Source organism: Chlorocebus sabaeus, chromosome 1, assembly GCF_047675955.1.
Source record: "Chlorocebus sabaeus isolate Y175 chromosome 1, mChlSab1.0.hap1, whole genome shotgun sequence".
Classification (NCBI taxonomy): domain Eukaryota; kingdom Metazoa; phylum Chordata; class Mammalia; order Primates; family Cercopithecidae; genus Chlorocebus; species Chlorocebus sabaeus.
In genome coordinates this window covers 14,180,621-14,204,379 of record NC_132904.1, presented here as the reverse complement: position 1 = coordinate 14,204,379, position 23,759 = coordinate 14,180,621, and the positions used below count along the sequence as shown (strand labels likewise).

At 37.3% G+C, this 23,759-nt stretch overlaps 1 protein-coding gene and 1 pseudogene across 1 annotated transcript; both read right to left on the bottom strand.

Annotated features, from left to right (window-relative positions):
- Window positions 1–9,856: 9,856 nt before the first annotated feature.
- On the bottom strand, window positions 9,857–10,810 carry LOC103234968 (olfactory receptor 5AN6-like). Its single transcript, XM_007997415.2, has one exon. It carries the CDS (start codon window positions 10,808–10,810, stop codon window positions 9,857–9,859), a length of 954 nt encoding a protein of 317 aa, XP_007995606.2.
- Window positions 10,811–22,875: 12,065 nt separating this feature from the next.
- On the bottom strand, window positions 22,876–23,507 carry LOC103234963 (olfactory receptor 5AN6-like; annotated as a pseudogene).
- Between the last annotated feature and the right edge of the window lie 252 nt (window positions 23,508–23,759).

Genomic DNA, 23,759 nt, shown 5'->3' with positions numbered 1-23,759 from the left:
TGTCCATCTGCCTTCAGGCTTCCAAATGACATCAGCCTAACCTAAAAAGTTCCCCTTACATTTTCCTTCAGCTGAAAATGATTTAACATAAAGAGCTTTGCACACACAAGACTGGAAACACACACAGTGGAATTTCTCTTATGTCCTCATTTTTCAGTCTCCACATCTTCCTGTCACGTGACTTCCTTCTTGAGGAAGATTTGAACAAAAGAAAAGACTGAATTGCACTTGGTCTGTCTAGGTTAACTACTGGCAGATTTCATATTTCTAAATTTGTTACATTATTCGGTAACATAAAACCAATCTCACATTCAATATTTTCCTCTTTTACCATGCGATATTTGGATATGAGCTAAAGCGAAGTAAAAATTGCCACCTGAAATAACATTTCTTTCCACCTGAAATAACATTTTTCTTTCCACCTGAAATAACCATGAATAAGTTAAGATGAAAAAAGCACTTTAAGTGGTTCTTCCATCACAGAGTTGTGTAGAGTTGGGAGCTTTGGGTCCTCTATTGAAATATTCCTATTGCGTCTTCTATTTGTTGGTAATCTCAATGTAAGATTAAGAGCAAAGCCTGGATTTTGAGTCTATTCATTCTCTAGACTTTCTTTTTGCTTTGCTAGTCACTCAAATATCTCAACTGCTAGAATGACAAATATGGATGGGAAATAGAGATTTCAGAACTGAAATATAGACAACATTCTAGCCCAGTAGGTAACTTTGCACAAGTCCTGAAGTTTCCCTAAGCCCTCATCTTACCAACTGTGAAACACAAATAGGAGCTTCCTCTATACAGTAGATGCAGTTGCTAAGTGGATTGGCTGCAATCCTCCATGTAAAACTCTACAAGGTGCAGACAGGAGCTCAATGTGTATCAGCTCTCAGCTTTGCTGAGTTTGCTATGCAGTCTTCAGGATGGGAGTGGGGGAAGAGGCATGTTAGAGAGTCTAAGGAACTTGACTTTCTCCCTGGTTACCTATTTGACGGTATGGGACATCATATTGACTCAGAGAGACCACCCGAATATTGTTTACTCATATCCTAAACAAAGCCATGAATCTCTCTAAGGAAAACAATCTGATTGCAATGTCATCTGGATTAATGACACAGGTAAATGAGAAGTGATTGGTTGCAGCTGGGCACAGTGGCTCACACCTGTAATCCCAGAACTTTGGGAGGCTGAGGCAGGTGGATCACCTGAGGTCAGGAGTTCAAGACCAGCATGGCCTTTTTGTAGAGATGGTGAAACCCCATCTCTACAAAAATTAGCTGGGCTTGGTGGTGCATGCCTGTAATCCCAGCTACTAGGGAAGCTGAGGCAGGGGAATTGCTTGAACCCAGGAGGTGAAGGTTGCACTGAGCTGAGATTGAGCCACTGCACTCCAGGCTGGGTGACAAAGAGAGACTCTTCCCCCCACCAAAAAAACAAAAAGAAGTTATTAGTCACTTTGTCAAAAAATTCATTTTAGGACTTTTTTAGAATGCAATTGACAAGCATTTTCTTTCAATGATCAGCTAGTAAATATTTTAGGCTTTGCAACCAAATGGTTTCTACAGTAACTACCTAACTCTGCCATTATAGCACAAAAGTAGGTGATAAGAAAATGCATGCGCATGAATTTGTTCCAGTAAGTCTTTATTTACAAAAATAATTTGGGGCTCGATTTGGGGAGGAACACACAAGAAACAGAAGGAAGTGGGCATTGTGTAAACCCACAGGACACTGCAGCTTCTTTCAAGGATTTGTGAAAGATGGTGGCCACACCCTGCTGATGTTGGCAGCTCTTCAACTTGCATCCAGACAAGAAAAATATGTTACAGTTTCCCTTCTCCACCCAAAACTCCATTAATGTCTCCTCTGCCAGGGCCAGAGTCTCCTACTGTGAAGTTAAACAGATTATACCCCTTCCTCACCTTCCCAGCTCTGGGCATCATGCCTGCATTCTTGGGGTCTCTCTCTAAGGCTAGATACTGGGGAAGTGATTACTATGGCTAATGCAGTAGTTTGTAATTAAATCTCTTTTATGAAAAAAAAATCCTGGAAACCTAAAGAAACCTCTGTTTTCTTCACTTCTTAGTGTGGACTGAAGGGTGTAAGGATAGCAAACTAGAAGAAAAGACTGTGGTGTTTTACAATTCCTCCCTCCCTTGCTCCCACCTTCAGCATGAATTCTCCTGTTCTTTGATACTACTTATCCACAGATCTAATTATCTATAGAATCAACAGAATCCTTCTTTCATGCCGTCTCTACCTCCAGGCAATTTTTGGGGGTCATTGGGGACTCACTCAATTTTAAAGTGATGGTTAATAATTTGCCTTCAGACTTTCTCCAATTCAATCCTTCCTCCTTAATCTGCAAGTGAACCTCCCTAAAGTACAATGCCAATCATGTCATTCTTTGCTCAAGAGCCTTCATTAGTTTTTTGGTTCATTCATGGCCTGATGACATCCAAATTCCTTATCCTGATCCTCAAGTCTGTCACCACCCGGTGATACTTAGTGAACATGACACGGAACTCAAGGGGGAAAAATATGAACAGAGGGCTATTGATCTGGCAAGAACAAGGGAAGGTGTGGTCTTACCAGCACAGTTTCAACAGATTTGTAAGGGCGGAACTCATCAGTCTCAGATAGGGGCTCAGAGGGGATTGCAGCAAGGCCAGGTATTGAAGGAAGTCACGCCAGTGTAACAGTGAAAGGAGAGAAGAAAATGGAAAAGTACGAAGAGTAGCTGGCAATGTCAAGCAAAGGAATCCTCAAAATTAGGGAAAGTGGACCAGATTTTGAGACTGAAGCAAACACTTCAGTGTTTTTCAGAAAGGAATTCTCTGAGGCAGTTGTTTTCTGCCTTGGCTGCTCACTAGATCACAGCCAGTCATTGGTAGGGCCAGAATTTAGCTGACGCCTTCAGTCACAGGAAAAGACAGCTGCATGAGAACACAGGCAAGTGGTAATGGAAAGAACAAAGAACCCAGAATCAGGAGGAGAGGGGCTTAAAGAGGGAGGCAGTGGCACAGAGGACAAAGTTGTAGAATTTTATACTTTTGCTTAAAGCAGGTCTTGTCTGTCTTTGTAAGTAGCTGTTTTCGCTCATTGAAAATAATGTAAACATTCATTTATTTATTTTACTGTCTCCAGGGTAAATAGAAGAAGGTGTTCTCTAAAGTCATTCTCAGTCTTCAAATAGACTTATAAACCAGCCTGGTGAAACCTAGAAAATAGTTGCCCAACCACATCTGTAGGGCATCTGTGGCCTTCCACCCATAGTGCCTGCTGTCTGTTCTTGGAAGAGACTGATTCTTTGATCCTGCTTGGAGTGATGGGAGGGGTAAACCCGCTTCTGGGAAGCCACAATGCTGTGATATTCCCTTCTGAGAGAGCTCACCCTGAGCTTTTCTTTAAAAAGCTTTCTGAGATCAGGAATATGGGCAAGCATGGAGTCATTGGGAATCATGCATCCAATTGACTCAGTTAACTTGATGTGCATTGCGACATCGAGTTATCCCTGAAAATAGCTCTGAAAATTATCCAGAGGTGATGTGACTTGGGAAAAATACAGTCGCCCTGAACTTGCTTGATCTTGAAAGTGGCATTTTGTTGGCTGGGCTCAATCTCAAGGAAGAGAGGCAGTTATGGCTTGGAGCCAGGCAGTTAGGTTGATGGATGTTCACTGGAAAGGGCTACCCAGATGCATCCCAGATGGTGGGAAATACCTCATCTATGGGAGGTCATAAAAATCCAGACAAATAAAGGACACTTCAGTCTATGTGGATGTTGAAGGTTTGGGGAAGGGAAAAGGGGCAAAGAGGAGGGAGAGCTATAGGTCATGAAGTATCTGTTTATTTTACTGAAGCATTAATTAGTACTGAAAATCTGAAATTAGTCTAGAAATTGTCTCTGCCAGATGAGGCAGGAAGACAGAGAAAACAATATGTTCTCTCTGTGCACTGCCTACATTATGTCTTTGATCGAAGTTTCAAGACATCACTTTTCTTAAGTTGCTCATCAATAGGTTCAGACAATCAATTTAAAAGCAGTCACGCCTGGCTGGGAATGCCAAAGAATGCCTTCTTACCCATTTATTAATAGGAGATGTTTATTTCTACTATCCTGGCTTTTTTGGATAGAGATGTATTAATCATTACACAGTCATTTTGTTATGAGATGAAACTGATTATCTGAAAAATGGACAAAATGATCTTGGTAAAATTCATTTTTTCACAATTGTCAATTTCCTCTCTTTGTCTTCAGAGCACAAATCGTTTTATAAAGTTGGTGGTCTTCAGCTTAAAAAAATAAAGTATTGCTTAAGAGTCTTACAGAATAATTAGACTTTATTTAATATTTGAATCTACTTTAAACTGGTTTTATTAATTCTCCACATGATATGTGGCACTCTTAGTTGTAAGAGATTTTCTCTTCAAATAGTTTGCAGATATTTTATACCATTCAAGAGGTTGTCTCTTCACTTTATGGATTATTTACTTTTCTGTGCAGAAGGTTTCCAGCTTAAAGTTATTACATTTGCCCATTTTTTGCTTTGGTTGCCTATGCTCCTGAGTTCTTACTTAAAAAAAAAAAAAAAAAAAAAAATTCTTTGTCCAAACCAGTCCTGAAGCATTTTTTCAATATTTTCTTCTAGTAGTTTTACAGTTTCAGATCTTACACTTAAGTCTTTCATCCATTTTTTTTTTTTTTTTTGATTTTTGGATATGGTAAGAGAGGGGTCTAGTTTCATTATTCTGCATATAGATGTCTAGTTTTCCCAGCATAATTTATTGAAGAGATGGTTCTTTCCCCAATGTATGTTCTTGGTAGCTTTGTCAAAAATAAATTTACTGTAAATATATGTATTTATTTCTGAGTTTTTTTTCCTGTTCTATTGGTCTATATGTCTGTTGTTATGCCAGTGCCATGCTGTTTTGGTACTATAGCTTTGTAGTATAATTTGAGTCAGGTAATGTGATGCCTCCAACTTTGTTTTTCTTGATTAGGATCACTTTGACTATTCTGGGTATTTTGTGATTCCATACAAATTTTAGTATTTTTTCTATTTCTATGAAGAATGTTATTGGTAATTTGATAGGGTTTGCATGGAATCTGTAGATAGTTTTGGGTAGTATTGACATTTTAACAATATTGATTCTTCCAATCCATGAACATAGGATACCTTTCCATTATTTGAGTCCTCCTTCAATATTTCTCATCAGTGTTTTACATTTTTCATTGTAGAGATCTTTCACTTCTTCAGTTAAGTTTATTTACAGGTATTTTATTTTATTAATAGCTATTATAAATGGGATTGCTTTCTTGGCTTCTTTTTCAGATTTTTCAATGTTGGCGTATAAAAATGCTACTAATTTTTATATGTTGATTATGTATCCTGCAATTTTACTAAATTTATCAATTCGAATAGCTTTTGGTGGAGTCTTTAGGTTTTTCTAAATATAAGATTATATACCTACAAACAGGAATAATTTGACTTCTTTGTTCACAATTTTTATGCCTTATATTTCTCTTGTTTAATTGCTCTGGCTAGAACTTTCAGTACTATAATGAATAAAAGTGGTGAAAGTGGGCATTCTCTTCTTGTTCCACATCTTAGAGGAAAGGCTTTCATTTTTTTCTTATTTGGTATGATACTAGCTATGAGTTTGTTGTAATGGACCTTATTATGTTGAAGTAGGTTCCTTCTATACCCAGTTTGTTGAGAACTTTTATGATGAAGAGATGTTGAATTTTATGGAATGATTTTCACTCTCTATTGAAATTATCGTGTGTTTTTTGTCCTTTATTTGGCTGATGTGATGTATCACATTTATTGGTTTGCATATGTTAACCCATACTTGCATCCCTGGGATGAATCCTCTTGATCATGATAAAGTATCTTTTTAATGTGCTGTTGAATTTGGTGTGCTAGTATTTTGCTGAGAATTTTTCCATCTATGTTCATCAGTGATATTGGCCTAGAGTTTTCTTTTCGTGTTGTGTCTTTGTCTTGTTTTGGTATCAGGATTATCCTAGCCTTATAGAATGAGTTTGGAAGTATTCCCTCATGTTTGATTTTTTTTTTTTTTTAATAGTTTGGGTAGGATTGGTATTACTTCTTTTTTAAGTGTTTGGTGGAATTTAGCAATGAATAGAAGCTACTAAACTCCATCCTCTTCTACTAACACAGCAAAGAAAATGCAAGCCATCAGGTCCTGTTCTTTCCTTTGATGGGAGACTTTCTATTATTCCTTCTATCTCATTACTTGTTATTGGTCTATTGAGGTTCTGTATTTCTTCATGGTTCAATCTCAGTAGGTTGTATGAGTCTAGAAATTGATCCGTCTCTTCTACGTTTCCAATTCATTGGCACATAGTTGCTGATAATAGTCTCTAATGATCCTTTAAATTTCTGTGATATCATTTATAATACCTCTGTTTTCATCTCTGATTTTACTTATTTATGTCTTCTCACCTTTTTGTTAGTCCAGATAAAGTTTTGTCAATTTAGTTTATCTTTTAAAACACAAACTTTTCCTTTTACATTTTGTACTGTTTTCTTAGTTTCAATTAACTATTTCTCCTCTGATCTTTGTTACTTATTTTCTTCTACTAACTTTGGATTCATTTTACTCTTGCTTTTCTAGTTTCTTGAGATGCATTGTCAGATTATTTATTCAAAGTCTTTTACAATTTTAATGTAGATGTTTATTGATATAAACTTCCCTCTTCGTACTGCTTTTGCTGTGTCCTATAGATTTTTGTACATTGTGCTTCCATTTTCATTTGTTTCAATACATTTTTAAATTTACTTCTTTTTTATTGACTCAATGGTCATTCATGAGCAGATTGTTTAATTTCTGTGTATTTTATAGTTTAGGTCAATTTGGTCTATAGTGCAGATTTAGTCTAATTTTTCTTTCTTCATTTGTAGTCTAGATAATCTGTACCATGGTGAAAGTGGGGTGTTGAACTCCCAACTATTACTGCACTGGGGTCTGTCTCTCTATTTAGCTCTAATAATATTTGCTTTAGACATTTGAGTGCTTCAGCATTGGGTGCATACATATTTACAATTGTTATGTCCTCTTGCTGAATTGACTCCTCTATCATTATATAGTGACCTTCTTTGGTTTTTTTTTTACAGGTTTTGTCTTAAAATCTATTTTATCTGATATAAGTATAGCTACTCCTGCTCTTTTTTGTTTTCCATATGTATGAACTATCTTTTCCCATCCCTTCATTTTCTGTCTATATGTGTCTTTATAAGTGAAGCGAGTTTCTTGTAGAAAGCATATCTTGTAAAACAAGTCAGATCTTGTTTTTACAGTGGGCATAGTCATCATGTCCTCAGATAAAAACACGTATACTGATTCCCTGTGTACCAGGTGCTAACCCTGCTCAAGCATGGGTATAGCCTTTGCATAGGTATAGCCATCCATTGATCTACTTCCCTGGATGTGGCTCAACCTAGAAAACTTAGGGACCTGTTGAAAGTTCCACTATTATCTTCACTTTTCCACCTTCATGTGCCAAAAATAAACTATTAGAGCATTTAATGCAAAATGTGATATAGGCATATATAAAATCATTTTCCAAATTTTGCATATAAATTAATCGAGATATATAGTGATAAACAGAACTGCCAATCAGCAATCAGGAATGTTCAGCCTATGCCCAGAGTCCTAGAATATATTAAACCGCATCCTCTTCTACTAACACAGCAAGGAAAATGCAACTTCTTAAAACACAGAATTTACTGTTTCATATCCAGGGCCTTTTGTTCCCAGCCATGGTGCTAAGCTTCTGCAGCAGCCTAAAGACCGATAAAATATTATAGAATATAATTTAAATATGCAGACAATTTTCCCATAGTACACCACATAAAGTACATTTTTTGTTTAAAAATACATCACCAATACAAAAATGTTAATCACGAGGAGTTACAAAAAGAGAAATATATGATATTGCCCAAGAATTTGTCTTTAATTTATGAACCTCTGTTATGACCAGTTAATCTCTGAACCTTTGTTATTCATAAGAAATTTCTGTGCGGGGATATGCATCCTATACACCCATATCCTACAGATGATTTGAATATCAAAATAAAAGGTATTCTGGTCTTCTGTAGAGATAGGGCTTTCTGACTTAAAGGCTACATCATTCTTTTCTGAAGATTATGTTTTTCATAATTAAGGAGGTTTTGAATATTACATAATAAAGCATTTCTGCTCATTGTGATATCAACTCCAAGTAGTATTTCTCTTCAGAGATTCTAATAATCAGTGACCATAAAAGCATTAAACACCCAACCAAATGAAATGAATGGCACTTAGGAAGTTACTTCTCTCTCAGTGTCAGTATAGTCATCAGCTAATATCCTTTGTTTTAAACTGAAGCCAAGGGAGGTCTCAATGGGGTCACTAACAAGAGTTAGTTAAAAACAAAACAAAAAACAAAAACAACAACAAAAAACTTTACATGAAACCTAGGCTTGCAACCCCATCTCAAACTTCTCAACAAAATCCTATCCCATAACTATAAATCAGTTGTCTTCCGAAATAACTTTCCCTTTCATCTCCAAGCTCCCTGAAATTGGATTCTACCCACAGGGATATGGAGTATTTATTAGAAGCAGAACTTCTCACATTGTAGTGCCTACAGTTATCTAAAAGGTTTGCTGTAAGATTTTTAGCAACTGAACACTCATGGGGATTTGAAATTTTCCCTTCTGAATACAGAGGGAGGTGGGGGGGAATATACAAAATGCCTTTTACTGGATATAATCTCTTGAAAATTTCCATGATTTCAGGCCTAAGATTATGGAAGTCAGAATCCTACCAGAAGATTAAACAACAGAAGTGTGCTTTCTGCCTCAGCTTCCTTTCCTTGTTTGGTATTTTAAATCTCAATCCTCTAGTATTCCTCTGTATCTTGTAGTAAGTTATAAGGGAAACAGCCAAAGTCAGACTTTCTTGTGGTCCCGGAGGTTCCGTTCTTTATGGATGATTTTACCAACCACTTCCTATTTGTTAATTATTGGAAAAACAACTCTGTAACAGGGACTTGGCCTATTAAACAAGCCAAAAATGTTAACAGTAAGACAGTTGGAAATGCAAAAATCAGGGACTAGATTATGTCAACAACAGTGGGCCAGTTTCTGATTCTCTTTTCTGGTGTCATGGTAGAGATAAGATGGAAAAACAAAGGCACTATAGGAATAACATACAAGGAATTGTCTAGGAATACCTAGCTAGAAAACTGGTCAACCAAATCTTAACTTAGCAGACATGTTAAGCATTCCTATCACAACAAATTTCATCTGTGTGACTTTAGCAAGCCTTTTACCTGATAGGAATATTTGGCTTTGGACAAATGCATAAATGAAGAAATTAATCCAAAATTTCCAGAGGTGAAAGAATAGGTTAAATGTGAGATTCAGCTTAATTGGGAAATTATTTTTAAAAGGATCTCTCTGTATTAATAGTAATCCCTCTTCTACCTAAAATAAGATGCTATGAGAAGGCTTGCTAGTCTCCTGGAAGCCCTGACCAGTAATAGCATCTCTAGTTCTTGAGGTAGCGCCATGTTAGATAGAAATTGAATATTCAAGGTGAACTGTCCCATTGCCACAACTAGCTACAAAAAGTACTTGTGGTTTGCCTGGCCTATTGATTTATTAGAGTACAACTAATAAAAAATGGTTATTAAATTTGAAGATACCTCTTACGCATTTGCCTGATTTTGTGCCAACCCTGAGTTTATATAAGGAGCAACTACAATTCTGCCAACAATTAGGAGAGTTGAAAATAAATGTTTAGCTGTTCTTCCCACATTATTTATACATCTGAAACAAATTCCATTATTTCATTCCATAACACCAGGAGAAGATTCTCTTCTTCCATCTGTTTAGGGCATCTTTGATTTCCTTGTTCCTCAGGCTGTAGATCACTGGATTTAACATGGGGATTATAACTGTGTATAAGACTGATGCCAACTTGTTTTGGCTCAGGGAATCACCAGCATTAGGATATATATAAACAAAGATACCTGAGCCAAAGAAAAGGATCACTGCTGTCAAGTGAGAAGCACAAGTGTTGAAAGCTTTGGCTCTGCCTTCAGCTGAGGTGATCTTCAGAATGGTGGCAATGATATAACCATAAGATATCATGATAACTAAAACTGACGTGAGTCCAAAGATCACTGTGAGAACAGAGGTCATGACTTGAAAGAAAAAGGTGTCCGAACAGGATAGAATCAGCAGCTGGGGCAGATCACAGAAGAAATGGTTGATGACGTTTGGTCCACAGAAAGGGAGCTGAAGCAAGGCACAGAGTTGGATAAATGAGCCTAAGAATCCAGTTATACAAGATCCTGCCACCATCTGCCTGCAGACGGTGGGCGACATGATGGCCCTGTAGAACAGAGGGTCACAAATGGCAGCATATCGATCATAAGCCATGGTTGCCAGAAGACAGCACTCAGTTAGACCTAGGCTAGAGAAGAAAAAGTACTGCATACTGCACCCCATAAAGGAGATGAATTTATGCTTCTTGAAGAAGTCTGAGAGCATCTTGGGGGCTATAGTGGAAACATAGCAGATGTCCAGAAATGACAGATTACTAAGGAAAAAGTACATAGGTGTATGCAGATGGGAGTCCATCCTGATAAGGGTGATGAGGCTCATGTTCCAGGACACTGTCAGGAGGTAGATCCCTAGGAATATTGAAAAGAGGAAAATAGCGAGCTTTGGAAATTCAGAGAATCCCAAGAGAATGAACTTTGTAATTGTTGTACTGTTCCTTTCCTCAGTCATTGCACTGGTGATTCTAGTATCTGTAGGAAAAAAGAGCATAAATATCTAAGTCAGTTGTTATCCCAATTTCTATTGAAATAAACTACCTTGTATCCACACTGAACACAGAGCCAAACAAAATATTGATCCAATTTAGAGGAAATAACCCTGATTAACCTTGGCCCTTACCCTAGAACTTAAAGTATAATAAAAAATGTTTTTTTAAAAAATGCATAAGCAAAAAAAAAAAAAAAAAGAACTACAATGGTTCTGTGCATCAGTTTTTCCACATGTAAAAGAGGATGACTACACTTTTCATTGCGTATCAGGCTCTTATGAGAACAAAAGAAAGTATAAGAACATTTGGAAGGGACTTTTTAAAAGACACTTTGGAAACATTAGCATATCGCTAATGGAATTACAATTCTGTGCATGAGTCAGTGACTAAGAGCATGGACTTAGATGTCACACTGCTGTTTTTGGATTGTGGTTCTGCTACCTACAAACTGTGTTAATATCTTTGTGCTTGTTATTTCATCAGTAAAACAGGGATAGTAAACCTGTCTCAGGTTTTAACTGAGGTTATGTATGGTATCTGTCAGGCACATAGCACGAATGGTATGAAAGTGGTGTCATTAGGGGATATCTTTCTAGTATAATTTTGAAGCACTCTTTTGATTAGTGAAAAACTTAAATTTAAATGTTTAATGGGGTCATATAGGTAACATTCTCTGACTACAGTGTTATTAAGTTAAAAATCAGTAGCAAATTGATAATTAGAGAAATGTCATAATTGAAAACTTACATATTTTGAAACCATTCATGAACATTATTAATATTAAATAATGTTAAATCTAATAAATAATTACGGAAATGCAAATTAAAACAGTGGATACAATTTCACACTTGCCATTTTGACAGAAATTAAGAAGTGGGGCAATATCAAGCATTGACTAGAACATAAAATAAATGGAATCCTCATCCCCTGTTATTGGGAGTGCAAACTACTATGATGGCTTTGGAAAGTAGGTCAGTAACCTTTAATATGGAAGAATATGTAAACACAATATAACCCTCAAATTCCAATGCTAAGTGTATTCTCTAGAAAACAAAATCCTCTATAAAACAAAAACTCTCTGAAAAGACTGTTAAAATACTCCTTCTTTTTCGAATTACATATCTATGTGAGACCAGATTTCCTCATCTACCTTAACCAAAACTGTATATTGCAACAGATTAAAAGAGAAACAAATATAAGAATCCAGCTGTCTTCTATGAAACAGACATTTATGACATTTTCAAAACTGTAAAACAATGCTACTCCTCACAAGCTATTTTTGTTTTGGAAAATTATAAATTTTCATAGATTATTTTATTAAAATATTTTAATCACATTAACCCATTTATGCCTGAGGTTGCAATTTTTTGAATTTGAAAAATCAGACCTTTGCGATGACCTTGAGCAGTAAGATATAAATGCAGTGTAAACTAGTTCAACCATTGTGGAAGACAGTGTGGTGTGGTGATTCCTCAAGGATCTAGAACTAGAAATACCATTTGACCCAGCCATCCCATTACTGGGGTATATACCCAAAGGATTGTAAATCATGCTACTATAAAGACACATGCACATGTATGTTTATTGTGGCGCTATTCACAATAGCAAAGACTTGGAACCAACACAAACGGCCATCACTGATAGACTGGATTAAGAAAATGTGGCACATGTACAGCATGGAATACTATGCAGCCATCAAAAAGGATGAGTTCATGTCCTTTGTAGGGACATGGATGAAGCTGGAAACCATCATTCTGAGCAAACTATGGCAAGGACAGAAAAACAAACACTGCATGTTCTCACTCATAGGTGGGAATTGAACAATGAGAACACTTGGACGCAGGGGTGGAGAACATCACACATCGGGGCCTGTTGTGGGGTGAGGGTATGGAGGAGGGATAGCATTAGGAGGAATACCTAATGTAAATGACGAGTTAGTGGGTGCAGCACACCAACATGGCACATGTATACATATGTAACAAACCTGCATATTGTGCACATGTACCCTAGAACTTAAAGTATAATAATTTTTTTAAAAATTACTACCTTAAAGTAAGCACAGGGAAAAAAATAAAAGTAAATAAAAAATAAATAAAATAAAATAAATGACTCCCACATGCTTAGCGTTCCAATAATGGAACACTAGGAATAATTAATATATAGTGAGTGAAGAAAATAAGCAGAACAGAACCAGTGAGTGATAAGTGGCTTAAATCTATTAATATAGCTTGCATACTAATGGATTTTGAATATCAAAAAGATAAATCAACTATAATTTTTAGAGTACTTCATCAATAATAATAATAATATGTAACAGTTATTCAGCACTTACTGTCCTAGCCATTCTTCTAATGTATTTATTTAGTCTTCACAACAATCTCATTTTAATATAAAGCATAGGAAGTCAGGGATCTTTTCCATGATCTCAATATTAATAAGTGATACAGCTGGGAACCCTCTCAGATAGACTGACACCAGGGTCCGGCATTGAACAATTATACTACACTACTAATTTACATACAGTTTGTATCTCTTTCGTCTTTATTTTCCTAGTTACTATTAGCATTGCACCATTTAATTAAATTAATGAATAAGTTGTTAGAGCTTTGAGGATTCATCTGAAATCATAAATAAAATAAAAGTAGGTGGAGTCTAAAGGTCACACTGTCCCAACATAAATTGTAGCTACGGTAAATTGCCCCCTGCATCAACTGTTGCAATGATTAATATCCCTTTGGCATGCAAAGATGGCCATAAATGATCATTTTTAATATTTCACAAAGTTATTAAAATTATATATCTATAAAAAACAACACTATCAAGTTGCTTTAGCATAAAATTACATTAACCCCCTTTGGCTACTCTATTTCAGACTCAGCAAAAGTTGTAATTATCTCTGACAAATAAACTTGGGAAATTAAATATTGAAAAGCAGAGTATATTTGGTGTCACCATTAATCAACTTTGTGATTTGGGGCAAAGTAATTCACCTTTATGTGCCTTCATTTCTTCATCTCTAAAGGAAGAATCATCATCACTTCATATGCTTTTGCAAGGACTTAACTCTGATATGTAAAATAACAACTAGGCTGTCAAAAATGAGAGATGTTATACTAATACTGAATAATAATAACTATATCTAAAGGTGGTTTGCTAACTAAAACACATTTTTATAGGTAAAATGGGATTATTTGGTGGTAAAAATATTAGGTTCCATGGTCCAGATGATAAGCTATCAGGAAAACTCCATGCCCCCCATTCCACTTTACTCACTGGCTAGTGTTTGAAACAGTGTAAGGTTATTTTTTTCAGCTCCAATACCTTGGTTTCCATTAAAATTAATAGTATTCTATGAGAGTGGGGAAGAGGGATCATGAGTTTTCCAAAAACAAACAAAAACAGATGTTGAGCCTGGATGCATGAGATCTTTGTCAAGTGCATAAGAGAGCAGGGTTACAGCAGAAAGAAGAAAAAAGGAAAGGGTTTCAAGCATGGAAGCCAAGTTTCCCCCATTCTGATTTCACCCACCCAAATGTTCATGCAGGTGTTTGGCTCCTGACACGCGTATCTTCGTGAAATTCTGGGAGGTACTGCTACCACGCTGCCTTCCACTGAAGTGTTCTCTCGTCCCCAGATGAGTGTCGTGTTCTTTCAAAAATTAGAGGCCACAAGCATCGTAATACAAGTGTTCAGCTTCCCCTAGGCTCTGTGCTTTGGCCATGGCTCTGTGCTTTGGTCATTGCTGCAAGAAAGGTGTTTACAACTAAAGAATCTCTTAAACGTTTCCTTTGGGTGTGGGGAGAGAAGAGGCAATTAACAGAAGGCACCATTAATTATTCTCTAGAATGATGAGAAACACTAGAGAAAACACAGATGAATATTCCCAGTTGATTCCATTTCTTTACACAACAGTGTGCCCCTCATCACCTAATTGAATCAAGTTCTAATTTTTCTTTTCATACTTTTAGAATCATGATATCTGGGAGGGACTTTCAAGGGAGGGTGATCATTACATATATTACCTAAACTGGAAAACTTTGGGCATGAAAAAGGGAGTTATTAATAATCTTGTCAGGACAGCAAACATAAACAGAGATTGTTTCAGGCAGATGATTGTTTGATCACCTACATTTTAAGCCAAAATCTGCTATTTATTGTGTCTTTTGTGATTGTGTGCTATGGCTCTGAACAGACTTGCTTGGGTTTGAATTTTGACTTTGTTGCTTATGAGATATGGGCCCTTGATCATCTTTCTTAATCTCACTATGCCTCAGTTTATTAATCAGTAAAAGGGAGGACATAGAGGGTTATCTTATAAGAGGTGATGAATTCAAATGAAATACCTGGAAAGTACCTTGACGTACTCAATAAATGTTAGCATTTTGTTTTTGTTAATAATATTATTGTTTTAATTTCTCCATTTTCTGTTCATATTTCTATAAAAAAACTGTGCTCATTTTATAGGTATAGTTTTTTACATTCAGCTTTTGTTATATGACATTGTAAGCTTTTAAAACTTTGTAAATTCTACTTCAAAATTTAATAGTTATTTTACTCTTGAACTCTTGTATTTTGTCTTGTTAATAACATTGATGCAACCCAGATGTTCCTGGTCTCATTAACCTTAACTGTAATATCATGTCATACTAGTTTTTTATTTATAACTTTTTTTTCTTTTTCTTTTTATTATACTTTAAGTTCTAGGGTATACGTGCACAACGTGCAGGTTTGTTATATGTGTATGCATGTGTCATGTTGGTTTGCTGCACACATTAACTTGTCATTCACATTAGGTATTTCTACTAATGCTATCCCTCCCCCATCCCCCCACCCCACAACAAGCCCTGGTGTGTGATGTTCCCTGCCCTGTGTCCAAGCGTTGTCATTGTTCGATTCCCACCTATAAGTGAGAATGTGTGGTGTTTGTTTTTCTGTCCTTGCAATAGTTTGCTCAGAATGATGGTTTCCAGTTGCAGCCATGTCCCTACAAAGGACATGAACTCATCCTTTTTGATGGCTGCCTAGTATTCCATGGTGTACATGTGCCATATTTTCTTAATCCAGTCTATCATTGATGGACATTTGTGTTGGTTCCAAGTCTTTGCTATTGTGAATAGTGCCGCAATAAACATACATGTGCATGTGTCTTTATAGTAGCATGATTTATAATCCTTTGGGTATATACCCAGTAATGGAAATGCTGGGTCAAGGATCTAGCTCTAGATCCTTGAGGAATCACCACACTGCCTTCCACAATGGTTAAACTAGTTTACACTCCCACCAACAGTGTAAAAGCATTCCTATTTCTCCACATCCTCTCCAGCACCTGTTGTCTCCTGACTTTTTAATGATCGCCATTCTAACTGGTGTGAGATGGTATCTCATTGTGGTTTTGATTTGCATTTCTCTGATGGCCAGTGATGATGAGCATTTTTTCATATGTCTGTTGTCTGCATAAATGTCTTCTTTCGAAAACAGTCTGTTTATATCCTTTGTCCACTTTTTGATGGGGTTATTTTATTTTTTTCTTGTAAATTTGTTTAAGTTCTTTGTAGATTCTGGATATTTAGCCCTTTGTCAGATGGGTAGATTGTGAAAATTGTCTCCCATTCTGTAGGTTGCCTGTTCACTCTGATGGTAGTTTCTTTTGCTGTGCAGAAGCTCTTTAGTTTAATTAGATCCCATTTGTCAATTTTGGCTTCTGTTGCCATTGCTTTTGGTGTTTTAGACATGAAGTCCTTGCCCATGCCTATGTCCTGAATGGTATTGTCTAGGTTTTCTTCTGGGTTTTTAAGTCTTTAATCCATCTTGAATTAATTTTTTATAAGGTTTAAGGAAGGCATCCAGTTTCAGCTTTCTACATATGGCTAGCCAGTTTTCCCAGCACCATTTATTAAATAGGGAATCCTTTCCCCATTGCTTGTTTTTGTCACGTTTGTCAAAGATCACATGGTTGTAGATGTCTGCTGTTATTTCTGAGGATTCTGTTCTGTTCCATTGGTCTATATCTCTGTTTTGGTACCAGTACCATGCTGTTTTGGTTACTTTAGCCTTGTAGGATAGTTTGAAGTCAGGTAGCATGATGCCTCCAGCTGTGTTCTTTTGGCTTAGGATTGTCTTGGCAATGCGGGCTTTTATTTTTTTGGTTCTATATGAACTTTCAAATAGATTTTTCCAGTTCTGTGAAGAAAGTCATTGGTAGCTTGATGGGGATGGCATTGAATCTATAAATTACCTTGAGCAGTATGGCCATTTTCACAATGTTGATTCTTCCTATCCATGAGCATAGAATGTTCTTCCATTTGTTTGTGTCCTCTTTTATTTCACTGAGTACAGTTTGTAGTTCTCCATGAAGAGGTCCTTCACATCCCTTGTAAGTTGGATTCCTAGATATTTTATTCTCTTGCAATTGTGAATGGGAGTTCACTCCTGATTTGGCTCTCTGTTTGTCTGTTATTGGTGTATAAGAATGCTTGTGATTTTTGCACATTGATTTTGGCTGAATTTGCTTATCAGCTTAAGGAGGTTTTGGGCTGAGACGATGGGGTTTTCTAAATATACAATTATGTCATCTGCAAACAGGAACAATTTGACTTCCTCTTTTCCTAATTGAATACCCTATATTTCTTTCTCTTGCCTGATTGCCCTGGCTAGAACTTCCAACACTATGTTGAATAGGAGTGGTGAGAGAGGGCATCCCTGTCTTGTGCCAGTTTTCAAAGGGAATGCTTCCCATTTTTGCCCATTCAGTATGATACTGGCTGTGGGTTTGTCATAAATAGCACTTATTATTTTGAGATACGTTCCATCAATGCCTAGTTTATTGAAAGTTTTTAGCATGAAGGCCTGTTGAATTATGTTGAAGGCATTTTCTGCATCTATTCAGATAACTATGTGGTTTTTTATTTTGGTTCTGTTAAGTGATGGATTACATTTATTGATTAACGTATGTTGAACCACCCTTGCATCCCAGGGATGAAGCCAACTTGATCATGGTGGATAAGCTTTTTGATGTGCTGCTGAATTTGGTTTGCCGGTATTTTATCGAGGATTTTCGCATCGATGTTCATCAGGGATATTGTTCTAAAATTCTCTTTTATTGTTGTGTCTCTGCCAGGCTTTGGTATCAGGATGATGCTGGCCTCATGAAATGAGTTAGGGAGGATTCCCTCTTTTTCTATCGATTGGAATAGTTTCAGAAGGAATAGTACCAGCTCTTCTTTGTACCTCTGGTAGAATTTAGCTGTGAATCCATCTGGTCCTGGACTTTTTTTGGTTGGTAGGCTATTAATTATCGCTGCAATTTCAGAGCCCATTATTGGTCTATTCAGCAATTCAACTTCTTCCTAGTTTAGTGTTGGGAGGGTGTATGTGTCCAGGAATTTATCCATTTCTTCTAGATTTTCTAGTTTATTTGTGTAGAGGTGTTTACAGTATTCTTTGATGGTAGCTTGTATTTCTGTGGGATCGGTGGTGATATCCCTTTTATCATTTTTTATTACATCTATTTGATTCTTCTCTCTTTTCTTCTTTATTAATCTTGCTAGCAGTCTATTAATTTTGTTGATCTTTTCAAAAAACCAGCTTCTGGATTCATTGATTTTTTGAGGGGTTTTTTGTGTCTCTATCTCCTTCAGTTCTGCTGTGATCTTAGTTATGTCTTGCCTTCTGCTAGTTTTGGAATTTGTTTGCTCTTGCTTCTCTAGTTCTCTTAATTGTGATGTTAGGGTGTCAATTTTAGATCCTTCCTGCTTTCTCTTGTGTACATTTAGTGCTATAAATTTCCTTCTACTCACTGCTTTAAATGTGTCCCTGAGATTCTGGTGTGTTGTGTCTTTGTTCTCATTTTTTTCAAAGAACATCTTTGTTTCTGCCTTCATTTTGCTATTTACCCAGTAGTCATTCAGGAGCAGGTTGCTCGGTTTCCATGTAGTTGAGCAGTTTTGAGTGAGTTTCTTAATCCTGAGTTCTAATTTGATTGCACTGTGGTTTGAGAGACAGTTTGTTGTGATTTCTGTTCTGTTACTTTTGTTGAGGAGTGCTTTACTTCCAACTATGTGATCAATTTTGGAATAAGTACGATGTGGTGCTGAGAAGAATGTATATTCTGTTGATTTGGAGTGGAGAGTTCTGTGGAACTGTAACTTTTAAACATTAAGAAATATCAGGTTATACTTGGATTTTATTTAAATTTTTTTAACTTTATTTTTAAAAATAATCAAATACAGAAAACAGCATTAAAATATTCAGCTTAATGAGTTATGATGAAAATACGTTTCACATCTAACAGTAGCCACTATTCTGATCTTGTGATAATTATTTCCTTACTTTTCCTTATAGCTTTATCACTCAAATGTACATACCTAAATATTAAGTTGCTAATACTAGTTTTGGCTTTATAAAATGTGTCAGTTCTCTCTCTCTCTACCTCTCTCCCTCCCTCTCTGTCTCTCAAATCTATTTGTTTTTCCTTTGGAACTTCTCACAATCTGAATTTTGCTGATTATCTCCCTGTAGTAGTTTAATCTGATTTTCTGCACTCCATATTTCCTATATATTGGCAGTTGGAGCTCCCTTTTTTGTTTTTTGTTTTTTGAGACAGAGTCTTGCTCTGTTGCCCAGACTGCAGTGCAGTGGTGCTATCATAGCTCGCTGAAGCCTCAACTTGCCGGGATTAAGTGATCCTCCCGCCTCAGCCTCCCAAGTAGCTGGGACCACAGATACATGCCAGCATGCCTGGCTAATTTTTGTATTTTTAGTGAAGATGGGGTTTCATCATGTTGCCCAGGCTGGTCTCAAACTCCTGGGCTCAAGCAATCCTGCTTTGGCCTCCTGAAGTGCTGGAATTACAGACGTGGGTCACCACGCCTGACCTGGATATACTTAATATGATTCAGTTTTGATATTTTTAGCAAGACTATCTCTTAGGTGATATTGCAAACTTGTTTTTAATATCCAAATTTAGAAAATGTATGCCTCCACCTGTGTCAGTTTACAAGCCTGGCGCTTTGCTTGGATACCCTGTCCGAGAGCCTATGGGAAGCCATGAGAAATGATCACAAGTCCTGTAGAGTCATAGGCGGCTGTTAAATGCCATTCAGTGGATTTTTAAAAGCCTTTCTCTGCTTCTATTTTCCTCACCAGTAAGTACATTTCATAGGGGTTTATTCTGATTGTTTAAATGTATCTTCTGGTTTTAAACTTGTGCATCTTTCATGTGAGTGATGACTTTTCTCTCTCTCTCTTTTTCAGATGGAGTCTCACTGTGTCACCGAGGCTGGAGTGCAGTGATGGGATCTCAGCTCACTGCAACCTCTGCCTCCCAGGTCCAAGCGATTCTCCTGCATCAACCTCCCGACTTGCTGGGTCTACAGGCGCATGTCACCAAGCCCGGCTAAGTATTTTTTTAGCAAAGACGGGGTTTCACCATGTTAACCAGGATGGTCTCAATCTCCTGACCTTGTGATCCACCTGCCTCGGCCTCCCAAAGACTTTTCTCTCTTTCATTACCCTAACATTGTTTATTGCTATGCAACGAGATGGTTTTGATTAGAGAATGTGTGCTTACCTGTTCAAATATTTCAGAACAGTTAAGAGAAAAAGGAAAAAAGTAGGCAGGTTTTTTTTTTTCTTCTACATTAGAGATGCAGTTAATATTTTGTGTGGAATGAGGAGCAATCATGAGGCAAGATATTGTCAGGCAGCGTCTGAATGAAGAGTTAGAAGATTCACAGACTGGGTGCCACATCAATAGCTGGGGCTACCACAAAAATTCTCAGACATAGGTGAGGCTAAGATGATCTGACAAGGTGGGTAAGAAGTATTTGCCGTTTGTACCATTCACACATGTTACAGCATCCCACTATATCAGACTCCATGCTACAATATGGAGCTTCCTTTTTTGCAAGAACTAGATGTGCTCACTTCTTCCCCAAAAGGTGAGGTACAATGAATTGGCTAGTTAAGCAGGTTATCATCCTTGCTATATCAGGTGGTTCTGAGGTCAGAGCTGATGAATCTTAACTCTCTCCACCACTGATTTCAGATTTCCCTCATTCTTAGCCATTACTTCACCTGGTCGAGACTGTCTAGTGGGTTAACCCAGAGCCCACACCCCTGAAGGATCAGATCCCTTAGTTGCCTTGCTCTTAATAGTTCCTGGTTGCTGCAATTTCTAATTAAATATTTGCCCCAAGCACCGAAATGTCCCAGGATATTCCAGTTAGTCCTCTGGGCTCCAGACATGTTCCAGTCCCTGTTGCATAAAAGCAACCCCAACTTCTCAAATCAATTATACCCACCATATAGGAAGTCCTTTATTTGCCTGCTAACCTGTTAGCATCAGGAGGAAGTCTCAGTTTCATGTTTATTGGAATCCTACTGTGTTGCCTGGAAGATGTGTTTGCCCCTGAAATATAGAACCTCTAACTTAATGGAATCTAAATCTGTGGGAAAAGAAAACACAAGCCATAGAAGTTGGTCATTGAGAATGACGGTCAAGAAGTAAAAATCTTGCTTCCATTCTTTGGTTCCTAGCTGCATATATTCTAGTTATTGGGGGAACAGCATCATATATTAATTGATTAGTGCACATACAGCTTCCTGGAGAATACTGTCTTAACCACAAAAGTATGTTTTCTCTAGCTGATTCCTTAATTGAGCTGTCAAGCCAGATACTTTTGGATAATGATATACAATATGAGATCAGTGGATCACTTGGTTACATTGGCACACCAACACATCTGTAAATAAGTCCTGAATTATTTCTGTACCCTTCAGTTGGTCATAGGTAATTGGCCTAGATGAGGCTATAGGTAGAATTGAAGAAGGTGACATCACAGCTTGGGCCACTTATTCCTGTAATTTACATACACCTTCTGGACTTGCTTGGGTCAAAGCCTAAATGTGAGCCCAATTCCAAGTTCCATTCTACTTCCAGCTTTATTCTACAGAAGATAACCATCCCCAAGCTTCTCAAAGACGCAATAGTACCCCACACACATGCATTATTTAGTACCTTACAGAAAAAAGTATCCTCTGAAAACATAGTCAGGTGGTGGGTTCTCAGCCCTTGCCTGGTAAATTCATGCTATCTTTGCTACTACTTTGAGCCTTGTGTCCTATTTCTCAACACTATCCTATGAAACTTCTGGCATTTCTACCTCATGCATGTAAGCCATCAGATTGTTCAAATTCATGAAGCCATTTCTATTTTTTTCTTTTTTTTCAACTTTTAGTTTAGATTCAGGAGTACACGTGCAGGTTTGTTGCCTGGATATATTGCATGATACTCAGGTTTGGGGTGCGGATCCCATCACCAAGGTAGTGAGCATAGAACCCAATAGGTAGGTTTTTAATCCTTGCCCCACGTCTCCCTTCCCAGTGCCTATTGTTGCCATCGTTATGTCCATGGGTGCCCAACAATTAGCTCCCACTTATAAGTGAAAACATGTAGTATCTGATTTTCTGTTTCTGCATTAATTCACTCAGGATAATGGCCTCCAGGTGCATCCATGTGGCTGCAAATGACATTTGTTTTTATGGCTGCATAGTATTCAGTGGTAGATGTGTACCACATTTCCTTGATCCAATCTACCATTGATTGATCACTAGGTTGATTTCATGGAGCCCTTTCTAATAGGCTATTAGCATCACTTCCAGGTGTATTTGTCAAAATATTGAATCCTTTCCATAAATTTTCCACTGATATTATATTCCATGTACCCTGGTCCAGCATCTTCAAGATTTACTTTCTTGTGAGTACATATTTTCCATGTGCTCCAAAACGTTTTGTATGTAATTTATTTCCTCTTAGAGCTGGACTATTTATCCATTTGGGTAGTGATGAAAACTGACTATGGTTATTAACCTATAAGTAATGAGAGAGGGCACAGCATATCTCAACATCAACAAGTGCCATTTTACAAGGCAGCTGCCTTAGATTGAAGTTATTGCTTGGAAAGCAGGCAAGAGGTGGCAACTCTTTTCCTTCAAAAAGAAAAGGCCATCTCTTCAGGGCATCTTTGATTTACTTGTCACTCAGGCTGTAGATCAATGGATTCAACATGGGGATCATCACAGTGTATACAATAGAATCCACCTTGTTTCCACTCAGAGAAGCATCAGAGTGAGAGCACAAATAGATAAAGATTCCTGAGAAGTAGAAGAGAGTCACTGCTATCAGGGGAGAACACCAATGTTGAAGACCTTAGACCTGCCTTCAACTGAGATGATCTTCAGAATGGTAGCAATGATATAACCATAAAATATCATGATAACCAAGACAGACATGAGTCCAAATACCACTGTAAGCATGGAGGTCATGACTTGACAGAAAAAGGTGTCAGAGCAAGATAGGATCAACAGTTGGGGCAGGTCACAGAAGAAATGGTTGCCATTTGGCCCACAGAAATGGAGCTGAAGCACAGCACATAGTTGGATAAATGAGCCAAAGATAATAGTTATACAGGTTCCAACCACTATGTGCACACAGAGGTTGGGGACATGGATGGCCATGTAGAGCTGAAGGTCACAAATGGCAGCATATCAATTACAAGCCATAGCTTCCAGAAGACAGCACTCAGTCAGACCCAGGCTAGAGAAGAAGTATTGCATGGTGCACCCCATAAAGGAGATGAATGTTGGCAATGATATAACCATAAGATATCATGATAACCAAGACAGACGTGAGTATAAAGATTACTTGAGCATAGAGGTCATGACTTGAGAAAAAAAAAAAAAAAACAGTATGAGAACAGGATAGAATCAGCAGTTGGGGCAGGTCACAAAAGAAATGGCTGCTATTTGTCTCACAGAAATGGAGCAGAAGCAAAGCACATAGTTGAATAAATGAGCCAAAGAACCAGTTGTACAAAATCCTGCCACCATTGGCATACATAGAGTGGGCGACGT